A 24,267-nucleotide genomic window follows, 5' to 3' on the forward strand; every position below is an offset into this window, starting at 1 on the left:
GATTTTAAGACATTCAAACACAAACAACAGTGCGTCCGCTGTTTCTGTGTCAGAGAAGCACGCAAGCCGCGCATTCGATTCTCATTGAGCATGTGTTGTACGTATTTTTGCCGCTTTATTGGCCTTAAATAACACATATGCGTCAAAAATCCCGTCTTTGCAAATATCCTCATATAAACACGACCATTTAGGTCTTAGGAGAAAGTAAACAGCAGAAACATTGCGCATAAACTAGCACATCAGCGCTGCCTCTATTGTAACATAATAATTTGTTGAGAAATGTACAGTCATTCAATTAACAACTGTCACGATGGTTACAGACATCCTGTGCGAATTCTACACGAGTTTGACTCGAGTTACTCGTTCAGGGTTTATATTCATACATAACGTTACTGTATTAGAGCTGTGACTGTAAACTGTTGTGTGAACAGAACAGACCCTGGATTATTTGTTTATGTGTACTGAATAATATGATATGAAAAAGTTGTATTTGTTCACATTAGTAAATGCATTATATAACATGAACAAACAATGAAAAATATAGAGTGTATATAAGCATTAATTAATTCTTGTTTATGTCATTACAGTAATTGACGGTGGTTCATGGTGCATTCACTAATGTTAACAGTTTCAACTTTGATTAAAAAATTATTAGTAAATGCTAAAATAAATACATTTACAATTAATAAATAATTAATAAAAGATTCATTAAAGGTGGTGATATTCATGTTTTCTTTTTATACAGTATAGTGAGTTATTTAGCTGGTTCGCCTTAATCTGAAATGCCCTGCAAACTACAGCTACCTATATGCCACATGAGACTTCAATATGGAATTTATGGCAAAAAAATCTCCCCTTAAAATGCTATTGGTCTCGCCTACATAAAGTGTTAGGTAAAGGAATATGACTTGGCCTGAAAAATATTTCAGTCAGAAGAATTTTTTCACTTTAATTCTTTTTTGTATGTTATATATGTCAAAATCTGTGTAAATAATAGAAAGGTCGCTGATTAACACTTGCAATTCAGTGTCGTGATGTTTTTAAAAAATATTCTGAAGGTAGTAAAAAAGGTAGTAAAAAGTAGTAAATTTAACTTAAGGATTTCTGTATAAACCCTGAATAGGTGCTCTTTAAGAGAAAACATTTGCATAAAAAGATGTGTTCTTGATGAGGTTTTATGTTAATCTGCAATACTGCGATTATCGCACTTACCCAATTTCTGAAAAAACTGAAGCCAAAACATTATTTACTCATTTTAAACTCTGTGTATGTTTTGATAATCGTTATGAATCTGATTTCTGATCTCTGATTAAATTCCTTCATAAAAATGCAATTATTTCAACTTTTTGCTAAAAAAAATTGTATTTAAGAGTTTATAAGCAGAGAAAAAAATATAGAAAGGATGAAACGTTTTTTCCAGTTTTCTTTGTTGTTTGTTAATTTTTTTTAAGGCAGGGGGTCTGTTCTTTCATTTGATATATTTGTATGTTTATATATTTATAGAAGAAAATTTTCCTGGAAGGCATTTTGAAATTTTTGTGAAAATCACAAAAACTGGGGGCGGGCAACTTTTCAAAAAATGGCTGGCGTGGAATGAGTTAACGTGTGATTGACTTGATACCAAGCTATTTATTTGATAGTTGTTTGTGCAAGTATTGTTGGAGTTAAAACCCCATATGAACCCAAAGTTGTGTACAAATGTTATTTAGTTAGAAATCCTGATACACAACAATTTGTTTAATTCTCATGCTCTGGACGTTTATCCCTCACAGCCTTGGTTTGAAATCAATATGATGACAATCTGATAATGAACTTCATCAGATGGAGGTCCAATGGTCTGAAGCTCTCTAGTGATGTTGTGTAGTTTTCAGCTGGTCTAGTGGATGGAAATGCAACCTGCTTAAATGTGCTATGGAAAGTGTCAATGTGTATTGATGTGCTGATGATGTGTGTGTGATTATGAGTTAAAGTGTTGGAGATAGGCTTGAAAAGATAGGATGGAAGTAAGGTTAAAGAGACAAGTGATAGGATGACAGGAGAGAAGAAACATTAACCTCGGTTACCCTGAACAAGTGTTTATCAAAATACTTTGTGGATGTCTTGTGTACTGCCCTAAACCAGTTTAGACCAGCGTGGAACCATAAGACACTTCTGTGCCATGTGAAGAACTTCTTTGACATCCTCATAAGTTCAACTGTAGTACTTGTAGTATATTTATAGTTTTGGCAGTGATATTTAGAAAACTGGTTTCAGATCTCCTGAGATCAATCATCATTCAGAGTTATGTTGCAGTCTAGACACACGAGTTCACTAAACACCAGACAGAAGATTTAAGATCTTTAACTCTTTCCCAGCCATTCAAGAGTTATCTCTTCAATTAAGAGAAGACGCGCACCTGCCAAAGACAAGTTTTTACGGCAATCTGTATTTCTGCTATTATTCAGGTGGCTCACACAACTTATAAAACACTGAAACATCCACTGATCCAAAGACAGTAAAAACTCGTTTTGATCATATCAGCTTTATGCTCAAATTTTTTTCTTTTTGAAGAAACCTACCCATATCTGAGAGGTGATAAAAAGTAAACAAATAAAGATAGGATGAAATGTTTATTTTTGTTTTAGAGCAGATGATCTGTTTTTTATTCGATAAATTGTATGTTTATATATTTAAAGAAAAAACAATTCTGAAAGCTATTCAACTTTTGTGAAAATCATAAGCAAATGTCGGTGCTGGATGGCAACTTTATTTTATTTATTTTATAATATTTTTTAATGACATCCTCTCTTTAGTTTGCATTGGTGCATGTTTACCTACAGTATGTGTTTTAGAATTGTTTGTTTTTACAGCACACATGCAGTTTAATGTAGGGAAATTACTTAAGTAATGTTTAAATTTCAATGAGTTGAAAGGATTTTTATATAAGAGTGAAATATGGTGCTGTACTTGGGAATGTAGAAGTCTGTCTCCATATAACGGTCAGAAAGATTTCACTTTGTTCCTAAACTAAACTTGATACTCTTTATAGTGGAAAACGAAGACATCTTTTAAACAGACCTATTCTCAGACCTTGTGAGAGAATACAGTACACTGATATCCTCATTTCAATAAAAGCTTTTCATTCACCTTAATTGGTCCCAGATGGTTTAGGGTTCATGCGACTCTCCTCTGGTTGGCGGGTGAGAAATTCCTTTCTGGTATAACAGAGCTGTGTTAATGAGTGAAGACGCAGGACATTGAGCCCAAACTGACGTCATGCTGATCGTTTACTAAACTACCCACTTTATATCTCACTGCAGTCAAATGCATCGGATGCTGGAATAAACCTTGTCTACTAAATGGTTTTTAACTAAATGACTTTCATAAGAAACACTCCTTTTTTTTACCCAATCTCACAGGAATTTGTACATATTTTACGAGTTGGGTAATTCGTATGAAATAAAATCGTACAAATACGTACAATTATTAAAAAAACAATAATGTAAAGCTAACAACTCCCCAACCTCACGGGGCAAAAGCAAATCATTCAAAAAATATACGAATGTGATTGTTAACTTGGCACCATCTTCTACACGTTACATTATTACTACGCTCACTTGTACAGTTTATTCTTTGTCGCTATATTCTGCTGCTTATGTTGTTTATACATTTTCAGTTTTCTCCTGCATCTATTAATGTAAAGCTGCTTTGAAACAATTAACAATTGTGAAAAGTGCTATATAAATAAATTTGAATTGAATTGTATGAATTAATATGAATTTGCCACCTCGTGTTAATTATGTAGGGATTTCCATGAGTTTGAGTTGGATTTTCTGTGTGTTTTCATAAAAAACTGCCATGTATTTTAATGTATTACTTAAGAATAACAATAAACGTGACGTTTCTTCCACATTTCTATGTTTAATATTATTTGGGCGGGGCTAAAACGGTGACTCAATGATGCACTGGAGCCACCAAGCATAGCCCCGCCCCTAACACAATCACAAGCATCCATTCAGGTTGTAGCCGTATTTTAAAGTTGAGAGATACGGCAGCTTTCCAGCAAATGGGTGTGGTTTTAGCATCGACAGCGGACACGCCTCAAGCGTTTGATAGAAATTATACAAATTAAATTATAATTAAGATAAATTATCATCTCATCGCGATTGTTTGACCTCATCACAATGTTTTCAGATCACCGCAATGATTGCACATCTCTCTAAAAAACACAAGGGGGAGCTGCAGTGTCTGTGTAAATGAGACATTATCAGAGTCAATTAATTGTCATAACGTCGCAATTTAATAGACAATTAACTTCATAATCATGACAGCCGTATTCACATTATGAACCACTACAGCCTACTGATGTTCTTATGTGCCATGCGTTTTATGCCCTTGACCAATATCATCAGCTAATGTCCAATAGTGTGGAAAGTTGTTTTTATCTGCTGATACAGATAACAGGCTGATACACCAGTGCATCCCTAGTTAGACCACATTAATAAACCATCTGTAGAGTATGAAGTGAATACAAGAGCAGATAGAATATAGAGTACAATATTATTGTGTAATCATTTAAAATACAATATGACAACACAGTCCACACATCAGTACAGCACAATGAAACAACACGATCCCCGTATCAAAACTCATCTTGGTTGTACTGTATGAGGGCCGGGTTGGCACCCGCATGATTGGCTCTCAGGTTACATTAATTCTAGTATGAACATGACGTGCTGACACTTTAACTGGTGTGATTCTGTAAGATACGGGTATTGTGACAACCCTCCTCCTGGATATGATGTCAGAACAGACGTATTTCATGCACACAATGGATATAATTTGCATGTTTATGGCCGGCAGTGTTGTGTTTCCTATGAAAATATTAGCACATGCACACAGCTGAGATTAATAGAGAAGTGATGTCCAGGGAATGAAGTTTGCTCATTTGAATGTGTTTTATTCACAAGCATCACACATCTTCGCTGAAGGTTTGGTTGCAGATGTGTTGAGGTTGTGTCACAAAGCGTTATATGAGAAATGTGAATTGCATGGGTGGATGGTTCTTTTCTCATGACTCTAATCTCAAGAGTCTTTGATTCGGCCGTTCTCATGTGGTCTCTTGCACAAGAACTGCTTAGACCGAATCGGTTCGTTCTCGATATACATACAGAGATTTGTAAACCGTCTGCTATAAGCGTAAGCGCTTTTATCCAAACAGATTAATGAAGTCATTTGCTTTCAAAATGATTTCCAGTTCTTGAAGTTCCTTTTCATCTTAAACCGTAGGACAGGGTTCATCCGTTTCATTATCATGTGGACCGAATGAAAAATCTCTTTAGATCGTGCGAGCCGAGTCAGAATATAGTGTCAATGAAAAGCTCAGTGACAGGGCGTCATGAGGGTTCAATATGTCCGTCTCTTTTCTCCGTCTCTGGCTTTTAACAGAGTTTGTGGTGCTTGATGTTTTGCAGTCTTTGAGGTTGACTTTAAGACATTTCAGCTGTGAATGGTCTCGGCTGACATGTTTTCTGTAATCCACAGACAGTGAGCGTGCGCTGTACAGGGGCCGCTTTGAGCCCGGGGCCCGACACAACAAAACACCAAAGTGCTTCCTTAAAGTCAGAGATAATCCAGTTAAAGAAGTGAAGTGTTGAGCTGATGTTGATGATAGAGACTCATGACACTACAGTACATACAGATGATGCCCATTTCTTCATCTCCATCCAATGTATCTGTGCACAAACCATGTTTATGCAGTACAGGAAAACATCTGAAGAATGACATTACAGGAATCCTTGTATTTTAATGTTAACATAATACATTGCATAAGTTACATTATTGGTTGCTGGTTGTTAGTGTTAAGTAAACGCTGTAGCGTATAACTCGATAGCAAATGCGATGATAGGTTTTGTCTGAATATACAGCATCAGCGTCACTGCACTTATGTGTGTAAATATAAGCTGTTTACACTTGGAGATCACACCTGTCTGATGAATGACGACTGAGGTCATGTTAGCTGAACGTTTCTCATTGCAGCATACAATTTTTCACATAATATATAAATGCCAGAAAATAACATGTTAATATATAAAGAGTTTGGTTCCAAAGTGCAATAAATCCATTTGGACTAATTTGGGTAAATACCAAGAAAGTGACAAGATAAAAACCACTATTTCCTGTTACAAACTTTCTCATAGCATCTTTAGGTTATAAAAACATAAAAAATTCTAATCCATAATTTGATTTTCAAATATTTATTATTAAAAAAAAAAATTCAAAATGCTATAAATCTGTTGAATAAATATATAAATGTGCATTCATATTTGCCATGTTATATTCATTTAGTTGACTAGTGGTATACAATGATTAAAAAAAATAAACATTAATGGCATTAATCAAAACATTTACTTTGTCAAATTCAGAACACTGTCATTGCTGTGGTCATCCTTGTGGAAATTGCCAAGCAGCTTGGTGAAAAAAGGTCCACTGTTGCAGCAATCATTAGAAAATGGAAGAAGCTAAACATGACTGTCAATCTCCCTCTGACTGGGGCTCCATGAAGGATCTCACCTCCTGGGGTCTCAATGATCCTAAGAAAGGTGAGAAATCAGCCCAGAACTACACGGGAGGAGCTGGTCAATGACCTGAAAAGAGCTGGGACCACCGTTTCCAAGGTTACTGTTGGTAATACACTAAGACGTCATGGTTTGAAATCATGCATGGCACGGAAGGTTCCCCTGCTTAAACCAGCACATGTCCAGGCCCAGGCTCCTGTCATCCTATCACTTTGCCAATGACCATTTGCATGATCCAGAGGAGTCATGGGAGAAAGTCATGTGGTTAGATAGAACCACAAAAATAGAACTTTTTGGTCATAATTTCACTAAACATGTTTAGAGGAAGAAGAATGATGAGTACCATCCCATGAACACCATCCCTACAGTGAAGCACGGGGGTGGTAGCATCATGCTTTGAGAGTGTTTTTATGCACATGGGACAGGGCGACTGCACTGTATTAAAGAGAGGATGACCGGGGATTTTGGGGAACAACCTCCTTCCCTCAGTTAGAGCACTGAGAAGATGGGTCACGGCTGGGTCTTCCAACATGACAATGACCTGAAGCACACAGCCAGGATAACCAAGGAGTGGCTCTGTAAGAAGCATATCAAGGTTCTGACGTGGCCTAGCCATTCTCCAGACCTAAACCCAATAGAGAATCTTTGGAGGGAGCTCAAACAGAAACCTGAATGATCTAGAGAAGATCTGTGTGGAGGAGTGTGTGCAAACCTGGTGAAAAATTACAGGAAACGTTCGACCTCTGTAATTGCAAACAAAGGCTACTGTACCAAATATTAACATTGATTTTCTCAGGTGTTCAAATACTTATTTGCAGCTGTATCATACAAATAAATATTTTAAAAAATCATATATTGTGATTTCTGGATTTTTTTTAGATGATGTCTCTCACAGTGGACATGCACCAACGATGACAATTTCAGACCCCGCCATGATTTCTAAGTGGGAGAACTTGCAAAATAGCAGGGTGTTGAAATACTTCTTTTCCTCACTGTAAATGATGCGAATTAGCCGGCGTGATTGCAGCAAAAAACATGTGCTATTTGCCTCAAACGCGCCTTTGTGCAAGTTAAAAATATTCAACTTAAGCTAAAAATAAATATGACACAAAGTTAAATCCCAAGACGAATCTAGAGCGAGGAACACGTTTGGTGTGTAGGCAGCATTACACTGTATGAGATGTGGTATGATGAATGTTAATGTTTAAGGAGCAGCATATGTTTGTATGTTACAGACTGTTATGTCATGTTGAAAGTTGTTTTTTACTTTTCAGGGTTTTGTGTGAACCTGAGCAGCATGTATTAAATGGAGATGCAGACGGTGTTCAGTCCATTGAGCAGAAGCAGCGGTCAGCCACAGGCAGCTATCAGCTCCAATTCGCCATTCATCAGCTGCAACAGCAGAAGCTGAGATCCAGACAGTTACTGAACCAGAGCCGTACACGCCAACAGGTAACAACATCATCATCATCATCATCACTGCATATTTACAACAACAATCCAAAGAATTCATTCCTAACCCCACCGACAGCCCTGTGAATGAATGATGCACATTCAGAACATCAGATTAAGGTTGTTGCTCATGCAGAAGTCCAGTTCATTTCTGTTACTTTAAAGGTAAAATCACTGTATTATGCAAAATCTACTTTTTCAAGGTGTTTGGACATAAATGTGTGTTGGCAGTGTGAGAACACAACAATCCTACAAAGAAAAAAATCCACCCACTCCTGATTTTTAATCCTCATTAAACCAAAGCAATCCCATTTTGATTCTCTTTTAGGTAATGTGATGTCACACTGATAAAGCCCCACCCACAGCAACTAACTGACAGTCCTGCCAAGATTTTTATGCTGTCCGCCATATCTTTAATAGTGAGATATTATTGACCATTCACAGGAATCCGATCTATTTGAAGTGAAAGTGCTCACTGTCTCTTTTGGTAAGGGAGTGAGGAGGAGCTGTAGCTCATTTGCATTTAAAGGTACAGACACAAAAATAGCACGCATTTGCTCCCACCCACATAGGGTCATTTTGGACATGCTATAATAAATGATCTGTGTGGTAATTTAAGCATTCTGGGCACACCTAAGACTTATATAACATCTTGTAAAAATAGGCATAATAGGTGCCCTTTAATATGTGCAAAAGAAATCAAATTCAGTTCACTAATATCTCCCATCGTAATGTCCTTCACAGTGTTAAACAAATGGATTAAGTCAGTATAAAACGTGATTTACACCACATGTGTTCACTTTGACATCACAGATGCTGTAAACAGGCCGTCTCCGCTCGATCAGCATGACCGAATACTCATTCAGAATAGTGTTGCAATGCGCATACACTGATGTCACTGCACCATGTTGACGTTCATCCCTAATTAATGCAATTGGAGCTTTGTTTTTCTTGGCTTGAACTGAATGCGTTGTGCAGGGGATTGTGGGAAATCGATTCCCACCCCCACAAAGGTTTTCTGACAGAGATTTCCTCCCGGGTACTCTGAAGCAATCAGTCCAGAGTCTCCAGAGGGCTTTATTGAGCCACGGTACCATTCAGAGCAGATGTCAGCCGTGTGCCCGAATCACACGCAGGAGTAAACTTCCTGAGGATTAAAACACATAACTGTACGAGCCCAGGGAATCGTGTGTTTATTGGGTGGACTCTTGTTGAGTCAGTGGACACCTCCCTGAAACCCTTGAAGCATTCGGAGACTCTCTGCCCACTCTCATGCTGTACACTACTTTTACTGATCTCACAACAGGAACTAATTCACATCATTAAATGCACTCTTGTGAAACATCTGTTGTTCATCTTTTAGTTCTATTTAAAGGCAACACATTGAAAATTAACTCTTTCTGCTTTATTCTGATGTGTAACACCCACTTTACATGATTCAGTCAAGTTTAAATAAATCAAATCATTATTTTCTGTTCAGATAGTCTCTCATGTGAATATGCTCTTCAATACAAACTTTTGATTTAGAAATATTTTATTTCTTTTACAAGATTTTGAATCAGTCAGATGTGCCCTTATTCTCCTTTGGGGGGTGCACTATAAGCTTTAACCAGAGCAGGGCCGGCGTCAAGGGGGGGGCATTCGCGGGCAGTGCCACCCCCAACAGGTTGTTGTGCCCCCCCACAAAGTTTTTTATTACTTTAATATATATCAAGAATAATTAAAATAAATTAAACATTGAATGTTTCATGACTTGTAATGTAATCAAATGAGGAAAATATAGTTGATATATGTTTTCTTTAATTAAAATAGACCAGTTTCTCTGATTGGATGTATTGCCGGTCTCACCCGTCTTACGTCTTTAGCATATTTGTGACTTGATACTAGCAACGTGTTTTTTCGGGGCATTTTATGGATCGTGTAAAATATGGATATTAGAACATTTAGAACGAACCAGCACCGCCTGCTTCATCTTCATGCCAACACAGACTGGCTCAAACTCAGAGATTAGAGGTCGAGGTGGAATTTACAAATCTACAGGACACTGTTTTAAGGAAGTTTTATGTTCTTACACGCCGTCTTCAGCTATTTCAAAGGTAAGTTAGCGATGTTTTAAATTACGTAAGCTTAAATGTGAAGTATGGCTATAGACCGTTAACAGCATTACGACGTGATTATGGTAAAGCGGCTTTTTTAAAGCTAGGACGCGGTGTGCGCTGCGCTATGAAACCCATTCATTTCAATGGCTTGGGCCGCGCGAGGGCGGTTTGTTGCTGTGTCGAGTGCGCGAGAGCGCGAGCGCAGCGGAGCTCAGCTTGCGCTCACGCCGCGGTCGAAGTTCAATAGTTTTGCGCATAGTTTGTGGTCTTTTGCACTTTATACGGGAAATGAGCTGACAGTCTGTACCAGTTGTATGAGTGTGTGCTTGCTGTATTTGTTGTTTTAATGTCTTGTTTTTGCAAGTTATTGTTGCTATTGCGTGCCCCCCGTTGGAAGCCGAGTGCCCCCCTGTCAGTTATGGTCTGGCGCCGGCTCTGAACCAGAGGGGCCGTTCACCAGTGTTCGAATTATGCTAAAGATTATGACAGGTCCCCTAGCTAAGATCTTTGTTAGGGGGGCTCTTGGATGTTTTGTTGGTCCTGCACGTTTTTATAAAAAAAAAAAAATCCCAAATTACCCTTAACCTCCTAAGACCCGAGCTTTGGTTTGTCTTTTTTTCAGATTTCTCCAGCTATTTTGGGGTTAGGAAAAACAATAAATATAATAACCAAATTTTTTTCTTTGAACATGAAGCAGTGTAATTGTCCATGTTTGTGTACAACAGGTTACAGTTACACAGAATTAATTATTATGGTGCAAATAACAAAAAAATGTGTGGACATCCAGGTCTTAGGAGGTTAAAGGGATAGTTCATCCAAAAATGAAAATAATGTCATTAATGACTCACCCTCATGTCGTTCCAAACCCGTGAAGTGCATGCGCGAGACTAAGGCTATGTTTACATTAATGCGTTTATCCTTTAAAACGCCGTACTTTTGCTACGTTTACGCCTTTCATCTACACTACATCACCGTTTTTGACCCTCATAAACGGATTCGTTCGCAAACGCTGAAGACCCTGTTTTAGTTTGAGAACTCAGACGTTGCTCTGAGTGTAAATGAACGTAGACGGAGTCTTATGTAAACGAACAGCTGATGTTAACCTGACAACGCATCATTTTCAAAGTAAAAATTATTTTATTCATGTAAATGTTGGTTTGCAACGGAGGTTTTGCCAAAAATAGTAAACATCTACCAACCAGCTATTATAAACGCTATATTGGATTGTTTTAACATGTATCCTTATAGATAATGTCTGTTTTATATTAATGTTTGAGTATTGTTGGGTTTAATGTGTTTATGTTTTGTTTAAATTTAGTTAGCTTACGAAAGATAGACTGTCATTTGTAAAGGCCAATATGAAGGGAGAATTGTAATGGGTCAGACATTATTTTTGAGTTTAATTTAAGTTTTGTTTGCTACTTTAAAATGAATTTCATTTCAGATAATTTGTCTCTTAATTGTAATCGATGTTTTGTTGATAAGTTTTGTGAATATAAATTAATAAAAACAATAAACTTAATATATAATGCTCGTTTAGGCGCTTGCGCTTTTAGCTATTTTGTGTTGCTAGCGGAGGACGTGCACGGACCTCGCACACTTTTAAAAATTAATGCAATAAGCATTTCTGGTAGGCTAAAGCAATACTTCACCTCTTACTATGTTTGATTGTTTAAACATGTATCCTTATAGATAATGTCTGTTTTATATTAATGTTTGAGTATTGTTGGGTTTAATGTGTTTATGATTTGTTTAAATTTAGTTAGCTTACGAAAGATAGACTGTAATTTTAAACGCCATATAGGCGTTGTAAAGGCCAATATGAAGGGAGAATTGTAATGGGTCAGACATTATTTTTTAGTTTAATTTAAGTTTTGTTTGCTACTTTAAAATGAATTTCGTTTCAGATAATTTGTCTCTTAATTTTAATCGATGTTTTGTTGATAAGTTTTGTGAATATAAATTAATAAAAACAATAAACTCAACGTCATTAATATATAATGCTTGTTTAGGCGCTTGCGCTTATAGCTATTGTGTGTTGCTAGCGGAGGACGTGCACGGACCTCGCACACTTTTAAAAATTAATGCAATAAGCATTTCTGGTAGGCTAAAGCAATACTTCACCTCTTACTATGTTTGATTGTTTTAACATGTATCCTTATAGATAATGTCTGTTTTATATTAATGTTTGAGTATTGTTGGGTTTAATGTGTTTATGATTTGTTTAAATTTAGTTAGCTTACGAAAGATAGACTGTAATTTTAAACGCCATATAGGCGTTGTAAAGGCCAATATGAAGGGAGAATTGTAATGGGTCAGACATTATTTTTTAGTTTAATTTAAGTTTTGTTTGCTACTTTAAAATGAATTTCGTTTCAGATAATTTGTCTCTTAATTTTAATCGATGTTTTGTTGATAAGTTTTGTGAATATAAATTAATAAAAACAATAAACTCAACGTCATTAATATATAATGCTTGTTTAGGCGCTTGCGCTTATAGCTATTGTGTGTTGCTAGCGGAGGACGTGCACGGACCTCGCACACTTTTAAAAATTAATGCAATAAGCATTTCTGGTAGGCTAAAGCAATACTTCACCTCTTACTATGTTTGATTGAAGTTTGCATTTGCTAAAATTTATTTTTGCTTCAAGTTCGCTACTGTTAGTACTGTTCACTTGAATGCTTTCTTTTTAAATCATAAAGACCTTTATGTTTAGTTATAAAATCAAAATTAACCTATTAATCATATTAATATGTTGTAGGGGGGAGATAGAACAGTATAAGACTTTCCCAAACACATTTTTATAGGTTCAAAAATAGTATCTGTTATAGTTGCCAGCAAAGGACCCAGGTATGACTTTTTGTCAATATCGCACAACCCTAGGCTGCGTAAACGCGCAAAGGTAAGCTATTATTAGAGTAATAAGTTATTTTACACTTTTATGTGCATGCCCAGTTACATGATTGGTCATGTTTCATGGGTTTATGGTGGTGTATAGTGTGGATGAAGATTCTTTTTAAAATGCCAGTATAAACGAGGATCGTTTTCATTTTAAAATGCCGTTTTAAAACGCAAATGCTCTAATGTAAACATGGCCTAAAGTCACGTTATTGCAGTGATGCGGATGACGTGTTATCCTCAGACATGTTTGCGAATTATTATTTTTTTCAAACTTACAGCGTGCGTCTCCCTCAGACTGTAAACGAAGCCCGGGCGCACAAAAAAACAGCTGGGGCGCACCAGATAACACGTCAGCCGCGTCACTGCAGTCATGTGACTTTAGTCTCGCGCATGCGCTTCACAACAGATGCAGAAGAGAAGACAATGCTGAATAAAGTTGTAATTTCTGTTATTTTTGGACAAAAATGTATTTTTGATGCTTCAACACATTCTAACTGACCCACTGATGTCACATGGACTACTTTGATGATGTTTCTTTACCTTTCTGGACATGGACAGTATACCGTATGTAGATTTTCAATGAAGGGTCAACAAGCTCACAGACTTAATCTAAAACATCTTGTCATGACTGCTGGGTGATCGATGGCTGTGTGATCTGTGTGTGTGTGTTGTTTACCTGTGGTGCCGGTTCCTCGTGTGTTCACTAACTCCGCCCCCTTGTTTCAGTTGATTGTTCACCGGTGGTGTCTCGTTTACCTTTCCCTTTATATTGCACGTAGTCCTGTCCTTTGTTGCGCGCTCATTGTTTTATCACAGTCCTGTTGCCCTGCCTTGTCTTGTCAGTCGCTCTCTGTCTTTCCCTTTGTTACCTCAGGTTTGGTTTCGGCATTCGGGGACACGTCTTCACCCGGACCGCTCGCTTGTTGGAGCATTGGATTATACTGACTTTGTTTGTTTCTCGACACAGCTGGTTCGCTTCGTTTCTAGGCGGTATACCAGCTGTCTCCCTCTCTCCGGTTTGCATCATCACCCGTGAGTGGAGTTCACCCATTTTACCTTGTGGATTATATTGACTCTGATTACTGTTGTTTCTCGGAACCACTGGTTCGCTTCGTTTTTAGGCGGTGACCAGTGGGTTCCGGGTGGTCCTTCATCATCTGGATTACACAGTGGATTATCCGTCTGAGAACTTGGACTTCCATCTCCGCCTGTCATCCACCTTCAGGGCGGCGTGTTTCATCCCTCTGTTGCGTGTGGTGGCAGTGCTGGCGTTCTCGACGGAGCGCGTGGGTGGCTCTCTCTTCCTTTGGATCTGTACTGAACTATTGTGTAGCGCCGACTCACTCTCCCCTACTGTGGGAGTGATTCATTCCCACAGTAGTGATTCCATCGGAGTGAGTCAACGGGTGTACGCCGTGTGTGGATCTACCAGTGACTTGCTCTCCTGTTTCTACATTTTTTCTAAATAAACTATTTAACTTGCACTTGACTCTGAGTCCGTTTCCTGACAGATGAGCGCGCCACATATGGAGTCAGCAAGTTTAGAGAGTCGGGAGGTACAGACCGCCCTTCACCAGCAGGGGGCGGCCATCGACCAACATTCGTCGTTATTGTCTGCTGCTGCCAGAGATTTCAGCATCCTGTCTGAGCAACTGAAAGAGCTCAGCAATCGCTTGGACCAAGTGACTCCTCACCATGAAGCCCCAACCTCATCCGGAGGAGCCGCTTCATTTGAACGGGAGCCACACACGGCTACACCCCCCACCTACAATGGCGATCCCAACACCTGCAGATCCTTTTTACAGCAGTGCTCTCTCGTCTTCGCACTCCAGCCCCGTCGATTTTCTTCATCCACCTCCAAGGTGGCCTATGTCCTGACATTACTCACTGGAAGGGCGAGAGACTGGGGTATGGCCGCCTGGGGAGCTAAAGCTCCTTTTACTTTTTCATTTGAGGCTCTCGAGGAGGAGATGTTAAAACTATTTGACCGCTCACTCAAGGGAGACATGGCAGCGGCTGAGTTGGTGAGATTACGGCAACGTAATGACTCTGTGACTGATTTCGCCATACGATTCAAAACGCTCGCTATTTGCTGCAACTGGAATGACGCGGCATTAAGAGCACAGTTCCTCGAGGGTCTCACGCCAGGTATTCAAGACGAGATTGCACTGAGGGAGCCACCCACGTCCCTGGAAGCTGTCATCGATCTGGCTCTGAGGGTCGAGTCTCGCCATCGGCAGAGAGATCTGCGTCGCTCATTTCGCCACCTGATGTCAGAACCAGGGGAGATCGCTTCAGAGACGCCCTCCGAGGAGCCTATGCAGCTGGGCAAGTTCCGAATTTCTGCTGGAGAGAGAAGTCGTCGGCTATCTAATGGCCTCTGTTTGTATTGTGGCAAGCCGGGGCATCTGGCGGCCACCTGTCCGGTAAAAGCTCACGCCCGCCGATGAACCTGGGAGTCTCGGTGGGCGCATCGTCATTTAAATCTCCCGTAAGCAGCACCACACTACCTGTCATGATTAACTCTTTTTCGTCACAGGCGTTGCTGGATTCCGGTGCGGAGGCGTGTCTTTTGGATGCTGGGTTGGCCAAGTCCTGGGGTATCCCATTCATCCCTCTCTCCTCCCCTTTGTCTGCCTGGACATTGAAGGGCCAGCATATGGCTGTGATCACGCACCGCACACCCCCTGTGAGTTTGTTTGTTTCTGGCAATCATCGTGAGGAGATTGAATTCTACATCTTAGAAGATTCACAATCGCCAGTCATTTTAGGTCATGACTGGCTATCCAAACATAATCCTCACGTTGATTGGCAGAACAATGTTGTGTTATCATGGAAGTCTTCGTGTTATGTTTCTTGTCTTGGTCCTGCTCCCTCTCTTGTCTCTTGTTCTGTATCGCAGGTCCCGGCTATCGATCTCTCAGGGGTCCCGGCGGAGTACTCGGATCTGTATCAGGTTTTCAGTAAGTCCCGGGCCACTTCTCTGCCTCCTCATCGGTCGTATGATTGCGAGATTAAACTACTTCCCAACACTTCTCCGCCTAAGGGTCGCATATTTTCCCTAGCTAAACCAGAAAGAGAGGCTATGGATAAGTACATTAATGACGCTCTTAAAGCCGGTCTCATTCGCCGCTCCTCGTCTCCAGCCGGTGCTGGATTTTTCTTTGTAAAAAAGAAAGACGGGTCTCTTCGTCCGTGCATTGATTATCGAGGGCTGAATGACATTACTGTTAAGAATAAGTACCCCTTGCCTTTAATGTCATCAGCATTCGAGTTATTACAGGGAGCGCGCGTATTTACCAAATTGGATCTGCGCAACGCTTATCATTTGGTACGTATTAGAGAGGGCGATGAGTGGAAGACAGCCTTTAATACACCTTCTGGACACTGGGAATATTCCGTTCTGCCGTTCGGTCTTTGTAACGCTCCAGCTGTCTTCCAGACCATGGTCAATGAAGTGCTGGGTGACATGATTAACAGATTTGTCTTTGTGTATCTCGATGACATTCTCATCTTTTCTCCCTCCATGCAGATACACACTCAGCACGTTCGCATGGTTTTACAACGGCTATTAGAGAATCAGCTATTTGTTAAGGCGGAGAAGTGCGAGTTCCACAAAGAGTCGGTTTCGTTTCTGGGTTTTGTCATTGCCGAGGGAGAAATTCGTCCCGATCCCGCTAAGGTTAAGACGGTTGCCGATTGGCCAGTACCCGACACTCGGAGGGAGCTTCAGCGATTTCTGGGGTTCGCCAATTTTTATCGGCGTTTCATCAGAAATTTTGGTCAGATCGCTAAGCCTCTCACCGCTCTCACTTCACCTAATGTATGTTTCCGTTGGAGTAGAGAGGCTCAGGAGGCCTTTGATGTGTTAAAATCCCGGTTCATCTCTGCACCTGTCCTCTCTATTCCCGATCCGGCTAAACAATTTATAGTGGAAGTGGATGCATCTGATGTCGGGGTAGGCGCCGTCTTATCACAGCGATCGTCTATTGATGGGAAAGTACATCCGTGTGCTTTTTTCTCTCACCGGTTAAACCCAGCAGAACGTAATTACGACATAGGGAATCGGGAGCTGTTGGCGGTTAGACTCGCTTTGGGTGAGTGGCGTCACTGGTTGGAGGGAACCTCGGAGCCCTTTCTGGTCTGGACGGATCATAAGAATCTTGAATATATCCGTTCGGCCAGAAGACTAACATCTAGGCAGGCTCGTTGGGCACTCTTCTTTGATCGTTTCAACTTCACCCTCTCGTACCGGCCTGGCTCGAAAAATACCAAGCCTGATGCTCTCTCCCGTCTGTTCGAAAAGTCCGATTCGGAGAGGACGGAGACCATTCTCCCGGAGGGGAGGGTGGTCGGCGCCCTCGTATGGGGAGTCGAACAGCGGGTGAGAGAGGCCGGCCGGGAGGGGGAAGTTCCGGAGGGGTGTCCAGCGGGTCGCCTATGGGTTCCTGAGCGGTTACGTTCCGATGTCATCCGGTGGGGTCACGAGTCCAAATTTGTCGGCCATCCAGGTATTCGGAGAACGCTGGCTGCCGTCCGTCAGCGTTTTTGGTGGCCTTCTATGTCCACTGACGTCAGACAGTTTGTATTAGCCTGTTCGGTTTGTGCTCGTAATAAAGTATCTAATTTACCACCCGCTGGTCTGCTTAAATCTTTGCCCGTGCCCTCCCGCCCCTGGTCTCATATAGCTCTTGATTTTGTCACCGGCTTACCGGCATCTAATGGTAACACTGTTGTTCTAACTGTGGTGGATCGTTTTTCGAAGGCGGTTCATTTCATTCCCCTGCCCAAGCTACCTTCTGCAAAAGAGATGGCTCAGGTTTTGATTAATCACGTTTTTCGGTTACATGGTATTCCGACTGACGTAGTGTCAGATAGGGGTCCTCAGTTCATCTCTCGTTTTTGGCAGGAGTTTTGTAGACAAATTGGCGCCACGGCCAGCTTGTCTTCTGGTTATCACCCGCAGACCAATGGGCAATGCGAACGGGCTAATCAGGATCTCGGTAGAACGCTCCGCTGTCTGTCGTCACAATATCCGAATTCCTGGTGCGATCAGCTCCCGTGGGTTGAATATTCTCATAATTCTCTTCCCGTTACGTCTACCAATTTGTCCCCGTTTGAACTTTCCATCGGTTATCAACCTCCCCTGTTTCCATCACAGGAGCCCGAGGCAGCGGTTCCGTCTGCGTTAGCTTTCGTACGCAGGTGCAGACGCACCTGGAGGAGAGCTAAGACACTGTTATTATCTAATTCCAGACGAACCAAAGCTGCAGCTGATCGTCATCGGCGACCTCCACCCCGTTACGTTTGTGGTCAAAAGGTATGGCTTTCTACCAAGGATCTGTCTCTCCGTGAGCCTTCTCGTAAGCTGGCTCCGAGATTCATTGGGCCATACAGTATTTCTAAGGTCATTAATCCGGTGACGATTAAGCTTAAGTTACCCCTTTCTCTTGGTCGGGTTCACCCTGTTTTTCATGTATCCAAGGTTAAACCTGTGATGTTTGCTCGCTATAACCCCCCTGTCTCTGCCCCTAATCCCCCCGCCCCTCGTCTAGTGGATGGTGCCCCTGTCTACACTGTTAAGAGGTTACTAGACTCCCGCCGCAGGGGCAGAGGATTTCAGTATTTAGTGGATTGGGAAGGATACGGTCCTGATGAGAGGAGCTGGGTTCCGGGTCGGGATTTGCTGGATCCTGGGCTGATCGAGGACCTCCGCCGGCGACAGGGTGAGTTCCCCGGTCCGTCTGGTGCCGGTCGTGGAGGGGGGGCTACTGTCATGACTGCTGGGTGATCGATGGCTGTGTGATCTGTGTGTGTGTGTTGTTTACCTGTGGTGCCGGTTCCTCGTGTGTTCACTAACTCCGCCCCCTTGTTTCAGTTGATTGTTCACCGGTGGTGTCTCGTTTACCTTTCCCTTTATATTGCACGTAGTCCTGTCCTTTGTTGCGCGCTCATTGTTTTATCACAGTCCTGTTGCCCTGCCTTGTCTTGTCAGTCGCTCTCTGTCTTTCCCTTTGTTACCTCAGGTTTGGTTTCGGCATTCGGGGACACGTCTTCACCCGGACCGCTCGCTTGTTGGAGCATTGGATTATACTGACTTTGTTTGTTTCTCGACACAGCTGGTTCGCTTCGTTTCTAGGCGGTATACCAGCTGTCTCCCTCTCTCCGGTTTGCATCATCACCCGTGAGTGGAGTTCACCCATTTTACCTTGTGGATTATATTGACTCTGATTACTGTTGTTTCTCGGAACCACTGGTTCGCTTCGTTTTTAGGCGGTGACCAGTGGTTTCCGGGTGGTCCTTCATCATCTGGATTACACAGTGGATTATCCGTCTGAGAACTTGGACTTCCATCTCCGCCTGTCATCCACCTTCAGGGCGGCGTGTTTCATCCCTCTGTTGCGTGTGGTGGCAGTGCTGGCGTTCTCGACGGAGCGCGTGGGTGGCTCTCTCTTCCTTTGGATCTGTACTGAACTATTGTGTAGCGCCGACTCACTCTCCCCTACTGTGGGAGTGATTCATTCCCACAGTAGTGATTCCATCGGAGTGAGTCAACGGGTGTACGCCGTGTGTGGATCTACCAGTGACTTGCTCTCCTGTTTCTACATTTTTTCTAAATAAACTATTTAACTTGCACTTGACTCTGAGTCCGTTTCCTGACACATCTTAAACTGTGATCTGAAGATGAATGGAGGTCTTACGAGTTTGGAACGACATGACGGTGAGTCATTAATGACATTTTTGGGTGAACTATCCCGTTTTACTTAAACCCTAACCATTTTTACCCCTCAGATTAGTGTGAAATAAAAGTTTGAGAATAATTTTTTAAAAGCCCCTAACCCAATCCTAAATCTTGCAATCTGTCAATTCCTCTAGAAAACCGTGTAAGGCGCAGTTGAGAGTTTACATTTATTTCAGACAAATAATGGAGAGTATCGCTTTGTGGCAGCGCAGCACAAGAATTTTTAAACTCATGTAGTATTTTAATTTAATAACTTTAATAACCTCAATGCTTATAGGAGGTCTGAGACCACCCCAGTCCCCCGTCAATTCATACACTGCCATATACATTATAACGATAACAATAAATATATTAGCGTCCACACCACTGAACAATAACAATAACGTTATGCTAATTCCCTTGCAAGGTACAGTACTCTTAATAGTTCCTTTAATAATTGTTCACATGTTATTAAATGTATAAATATGCTGTTTTTGTTGCATTTACACAGTAGCTATAACCAGCAGATGTCCTCAACACGCTGCGTTTCGCTTATCTCTAAACAGTGAATCTAGTAGTTTGTGTAATCTAATACCTTACCTTTTGATATAGTCAGTGTATTAGAATAAAAACATTATGAAGTCAATTTCAAAGCAGCTGCATCTGCTGGACACCTGATGTAATTTATGTTATAGACCTCAGCTATTTTAAATGCACGTGCACTTTAGAATCAAGTAGATCTGATTGCCTGTCATTGGTTTATTGTTCATCAGTTGAAAAAAAGTGCTCAGAAAGTGATCCCAACGATATTGTTTATTGTATCTTTATCGTTGATCCAGGAGCCACATATAATGGTTAACTTTTACAGTTGTGGTGTGAACTCTGCTATTTTCTTTCAAATAAAAACATATTGTTATAATGTGAGCGGCCCTTAAGATTTAGCCAGAGAAGTTAGACTGCTGACCGTCGTCGAGAAAGCATGAGGTGGGTCCGGTTCAAGGCAAGCGGGAGGGAGAAGGCAGAAGCGTGTTCCCGCTTCACCGTACTCTCTACTGGGCCCAGACTCCACGGCTCCTCTGCCGTCTTGGCCGACGGCCACCTGGCAGTATTAGAAAGGTGCCCTTTCTTGGCCCGTAACTCAGAACCTTCAACCGGTGAGCCTCGTCCACTCATTCATCAAACGCCAGCCGCCTCAGAAGTCCCTCACCGCCACACGACAGCGGCTCTGAAGAGAAGAGATGGATGGAAAGAATGCTTAGCCTTCCTGTTCCCCTCCAATCACAGAACGGTAGCCATTAAATCGCATGTCGGGATGGAAAATATGTTTATCCAGTCCAAGCGCTCATTCAAATGAAACTTGTCTAAACAAGAAAGAAATGTGCAGAATTCCTGCTCCTGGTATGTCCGATTATAAAGCATTTCGAGGTTGTTATGATAAAGCGTGTCATTTCTTTCTTCCCCATGAGGGAATGAACCGGATTTTGGAAGCTGACCCCGAATGACTGGAAGAGGAAATGCTGTTTTTAATAAAGCCTGAGATAAGGTCATTTCTTAACGGAGCCGTTCAACGAGATCATCCTTCATAATGTACTATGTCAAAAGAAAATAGGCATCTTTTACAGAACTCCAGCATTACCACAATGGAATCAAACAGAAAATCACAATTTATCTTTTCAATAAACTTATTATGATGATGTTGATATTGTCATGGCCATAAAATAATCAGTGGTGAAAAGTGCAACATCACAAGATGCATTTGCTAATGTTTTCCAGAGTTTCCTCAGCCCCCCAACATCTGCTATTGGTTGGGCAAAATGAAGCCCACCCCAAACTCAAGCCATTGGTCAGATTCAGAAGTCAACATATCAAACAAAGAGAGCAATGTTTTCATTGTGCCACAGTCTTCATGCTTTTAAAATCTGCTTTTTGCACACAGTTTCATATAAAAAAGTTTGAATTCGAGCATTGCAAATTCATTTTTGTGTTTTTCAGGCCATTCTGACTTCACACAACCTCATACCTGCTGCTTCAGCTCGATCTCATGTTCGCACAAATCTAAAGGACGGTCCTAATGTAAACCAGCCGTTCGGACGCAAACAGGGTCCTGAGTCCGGGGTCCTGACGCTCGCCCCTAAGCCACCCGACAGAGACAGACGTGCATGCAGGACCGCCGTACACTGTCTTCACAAGTAAGATTTCTCTGATATTTGTCGGGTGCTGTTAATGTCATTTAGTTTCATAAAGAAAGAGCTCTCAGTTAAACTCGATGACATCACAACACAAAATCAACCTTATAAACCCCGGCTACCCTTAATGTCATCACTGAATGATTTAATATGACTGATCACAGATCTGTTGGTTTAGTGCACATCTGTGGTTTGTCACCAGCTCCAGGGTTTCATCACAACACTGAGATGTTTGGCCCGGGCACTGATATCCAAAATCAAGTTAGCGTGCAGTGTGATCGTCCACTGCTGGTTTGAATTTCAAGGCAAAATAAAAACTATTCAGCGAGGTTTAGAGTTAAAAAATTAGCAATAGAAAAATATGTAAGATTAGTTTTTTCTCTCTGTGTCTTATACGTTTAGTGCATGATGACACTATTGAAGTGTTTGGTTTGCTGTTTGTATTTGTTGTTGTTGTATTGAAGGACATTAAGAATGTTAATTATATCAGTATTAATTCTCATCTTCTATACACGCACACACATGTGCATACACACACGAGCGCACACACACCATAAGTCCTTTGCATAGTAAATAAACAGTGTGGTTGGCCGTTGGGTCGTGTTTATGTGTGCTGTGGAAATCTGATTTTGCAGACAGAATTGTGTTGAGGCATCTGTAGCGTTCAGACACAGAAGAGTCGACAGAGAGATTCGCTCTTCACATTTCCCACGCTGCATTGCGACTCATTTACTGAACATTTGGCCCAATTACACAACAATAGCAGAAGACTGAGATATCAGGGGGATGAAGCCCACCATGATGAGGTCCAATCAGTCCTGACTCTCCAAATCTCTGATCTTTCTAAATCATTCAAAATAATTGAATGAAAACTGTCACCTGTTCACACACCTCTCTGATGAACTGCATTTAAATGTTGTTTTTGTCTGTAAATGTGCTTGATAAACATCTTTAATATGACGTGAGCGCTGATGTGGGAAAAAACTCTAAAAAACGTCATCGCTCGTTGATGTCATTTACAAAACAGTGGTCCTATCAGAAAAAAGAGTCAAGCATCACATTTCATTTCAGTTATTGTAGTACACAAATATATATACAGCTCAATCTCCTCCAAAAACACCAGAAGAAGAACTGTAAAGATGTTTAATAGTTGTGACATCAGTGTGAAGTTTTATAAAAATAGAGAAGAATCAACAATTGCTAATGTCTTTGTAATATTAATAGATATCAGGGTCATGGTAACACACACACACACACGTTGGTGTATGTGGTTTACGGGGACATCTCCATAGACGCAATGCATTTTATACTGTCCAAACTGTTATATTCTATTCCCCTTACCTACCCCAATCCCTAACCCCAATGTCACAAAAAACCTGTTGCCAGTCTTTAATCTATGAAAAACTACCATTTAGTATATTTTTTAGCTTTTCCGTTTATGAGGACACTCTCTGTGTCCCCGTAAACCACCTTTATAGCATAATAAACATGTTATTATACACTATTCATGTCCTCGTAAACCACATAGACCAACCCACACACACACACACAGAGAGAGCAAGAAAAAAATAGAAAGAGAGAGAGAAGAAATCTAGATATGTAGATAATTGGTGAGAGAGAGAGAGAGAGAGAGAGAGAGAGAGAGAGAGAGAGAGAGAGAGAGAGAGAGAGAGAGAGAGAGGTGGGTTAATGGTGGGGAGCTGCAGTGTTTGTTCGGGTTTGTGTTGTGTTTACTCTTTCTGTGTGGAATTCCAGAGTCTCTCTCTCTCTCTCTCTTTTGCCCTGCATTCTTGCGGTTGGCCTGTGTGACATGGAAAACTGTGGGAATAAAGAAGCTTTTCAGATTGAGAAACTAAACTGAGAGAAGAATTAGAGAGAATAGGAGACAGGTGAAGATACAGCAACACTAGAGTCTAAATAAATGATAATGATCGAACAGAAAAGAGAGGATTGATGATGATGATGATGGACTTTTAAGCCTGTAGTATAGTCTGTTTTCTATGTGTACCCGCAGTCGAATGCACAGCCTTGTAAAGTCTAGTTGATTTAACTCATATGTGTACACAGACGTTTGATGCATGCACATTGCGACAAAATGCAATGCATCTCCTGGGCTACACACTATAATCTCCTGTAGACGCATGCACGGCGTACGCACACAACAAACACAGGGTTTCAAAAATCACTGTATGGGTGCACTCTTAAAAATGAAAATTGCATCATGCTGACCCTCGCATGGACAATATGTCTGCCTTTACATTTACATCAGACAACACAACAAATAAACATGAACAACAGCATGTGCTGATCTAGAGCTTCAGGTTGATATCAATTATGAACATAAACCAAA

General features: G+C 41.0%; 1 protein-coding gene across 1 annotated transcript in view; it reads left to right on the forward strand.

The window, feature by feature from the left end:
* The window catches only part of ttll5 (tubulin tyrosine ligase-like family, member 5), a 92,542-nt gene that overhangs the window by 61,778 nt on the left and 6,497 nt on the right, over nucleotides 1–24,267 (forward strand). The window contains exons 29-30 of the mRNA XM_073812422.1: nucleotides 7,832–8,009; nucleotides 21,724–21,920. Coding sequence (XP_073668523.1) covers nucleotides 7,832–8,009; nucleotides 21,724–21,920 — 375 coding nt within the window. The remainder of the gene's footprint in view (nucleotides 1–7,831; nucleotides 8,010–21,723; nucleotides 21,921–24,267) is intronic.

This window comes from Paramisgurnus dabryanus, chromosome 17, assembly GCF_030506205.2.
Source record: "Paramisgurnus dabryanus chromosome 17, PD_genome_1.1, whole genome shotgun sequence".
NCBI classification, from domain to species: Eukaryota; Metazoa; Chordata; class Actinopteri; order Cypriniformes; family Cobitidae; genus Paramisgurnus; species Paramisgurnus dabryanus.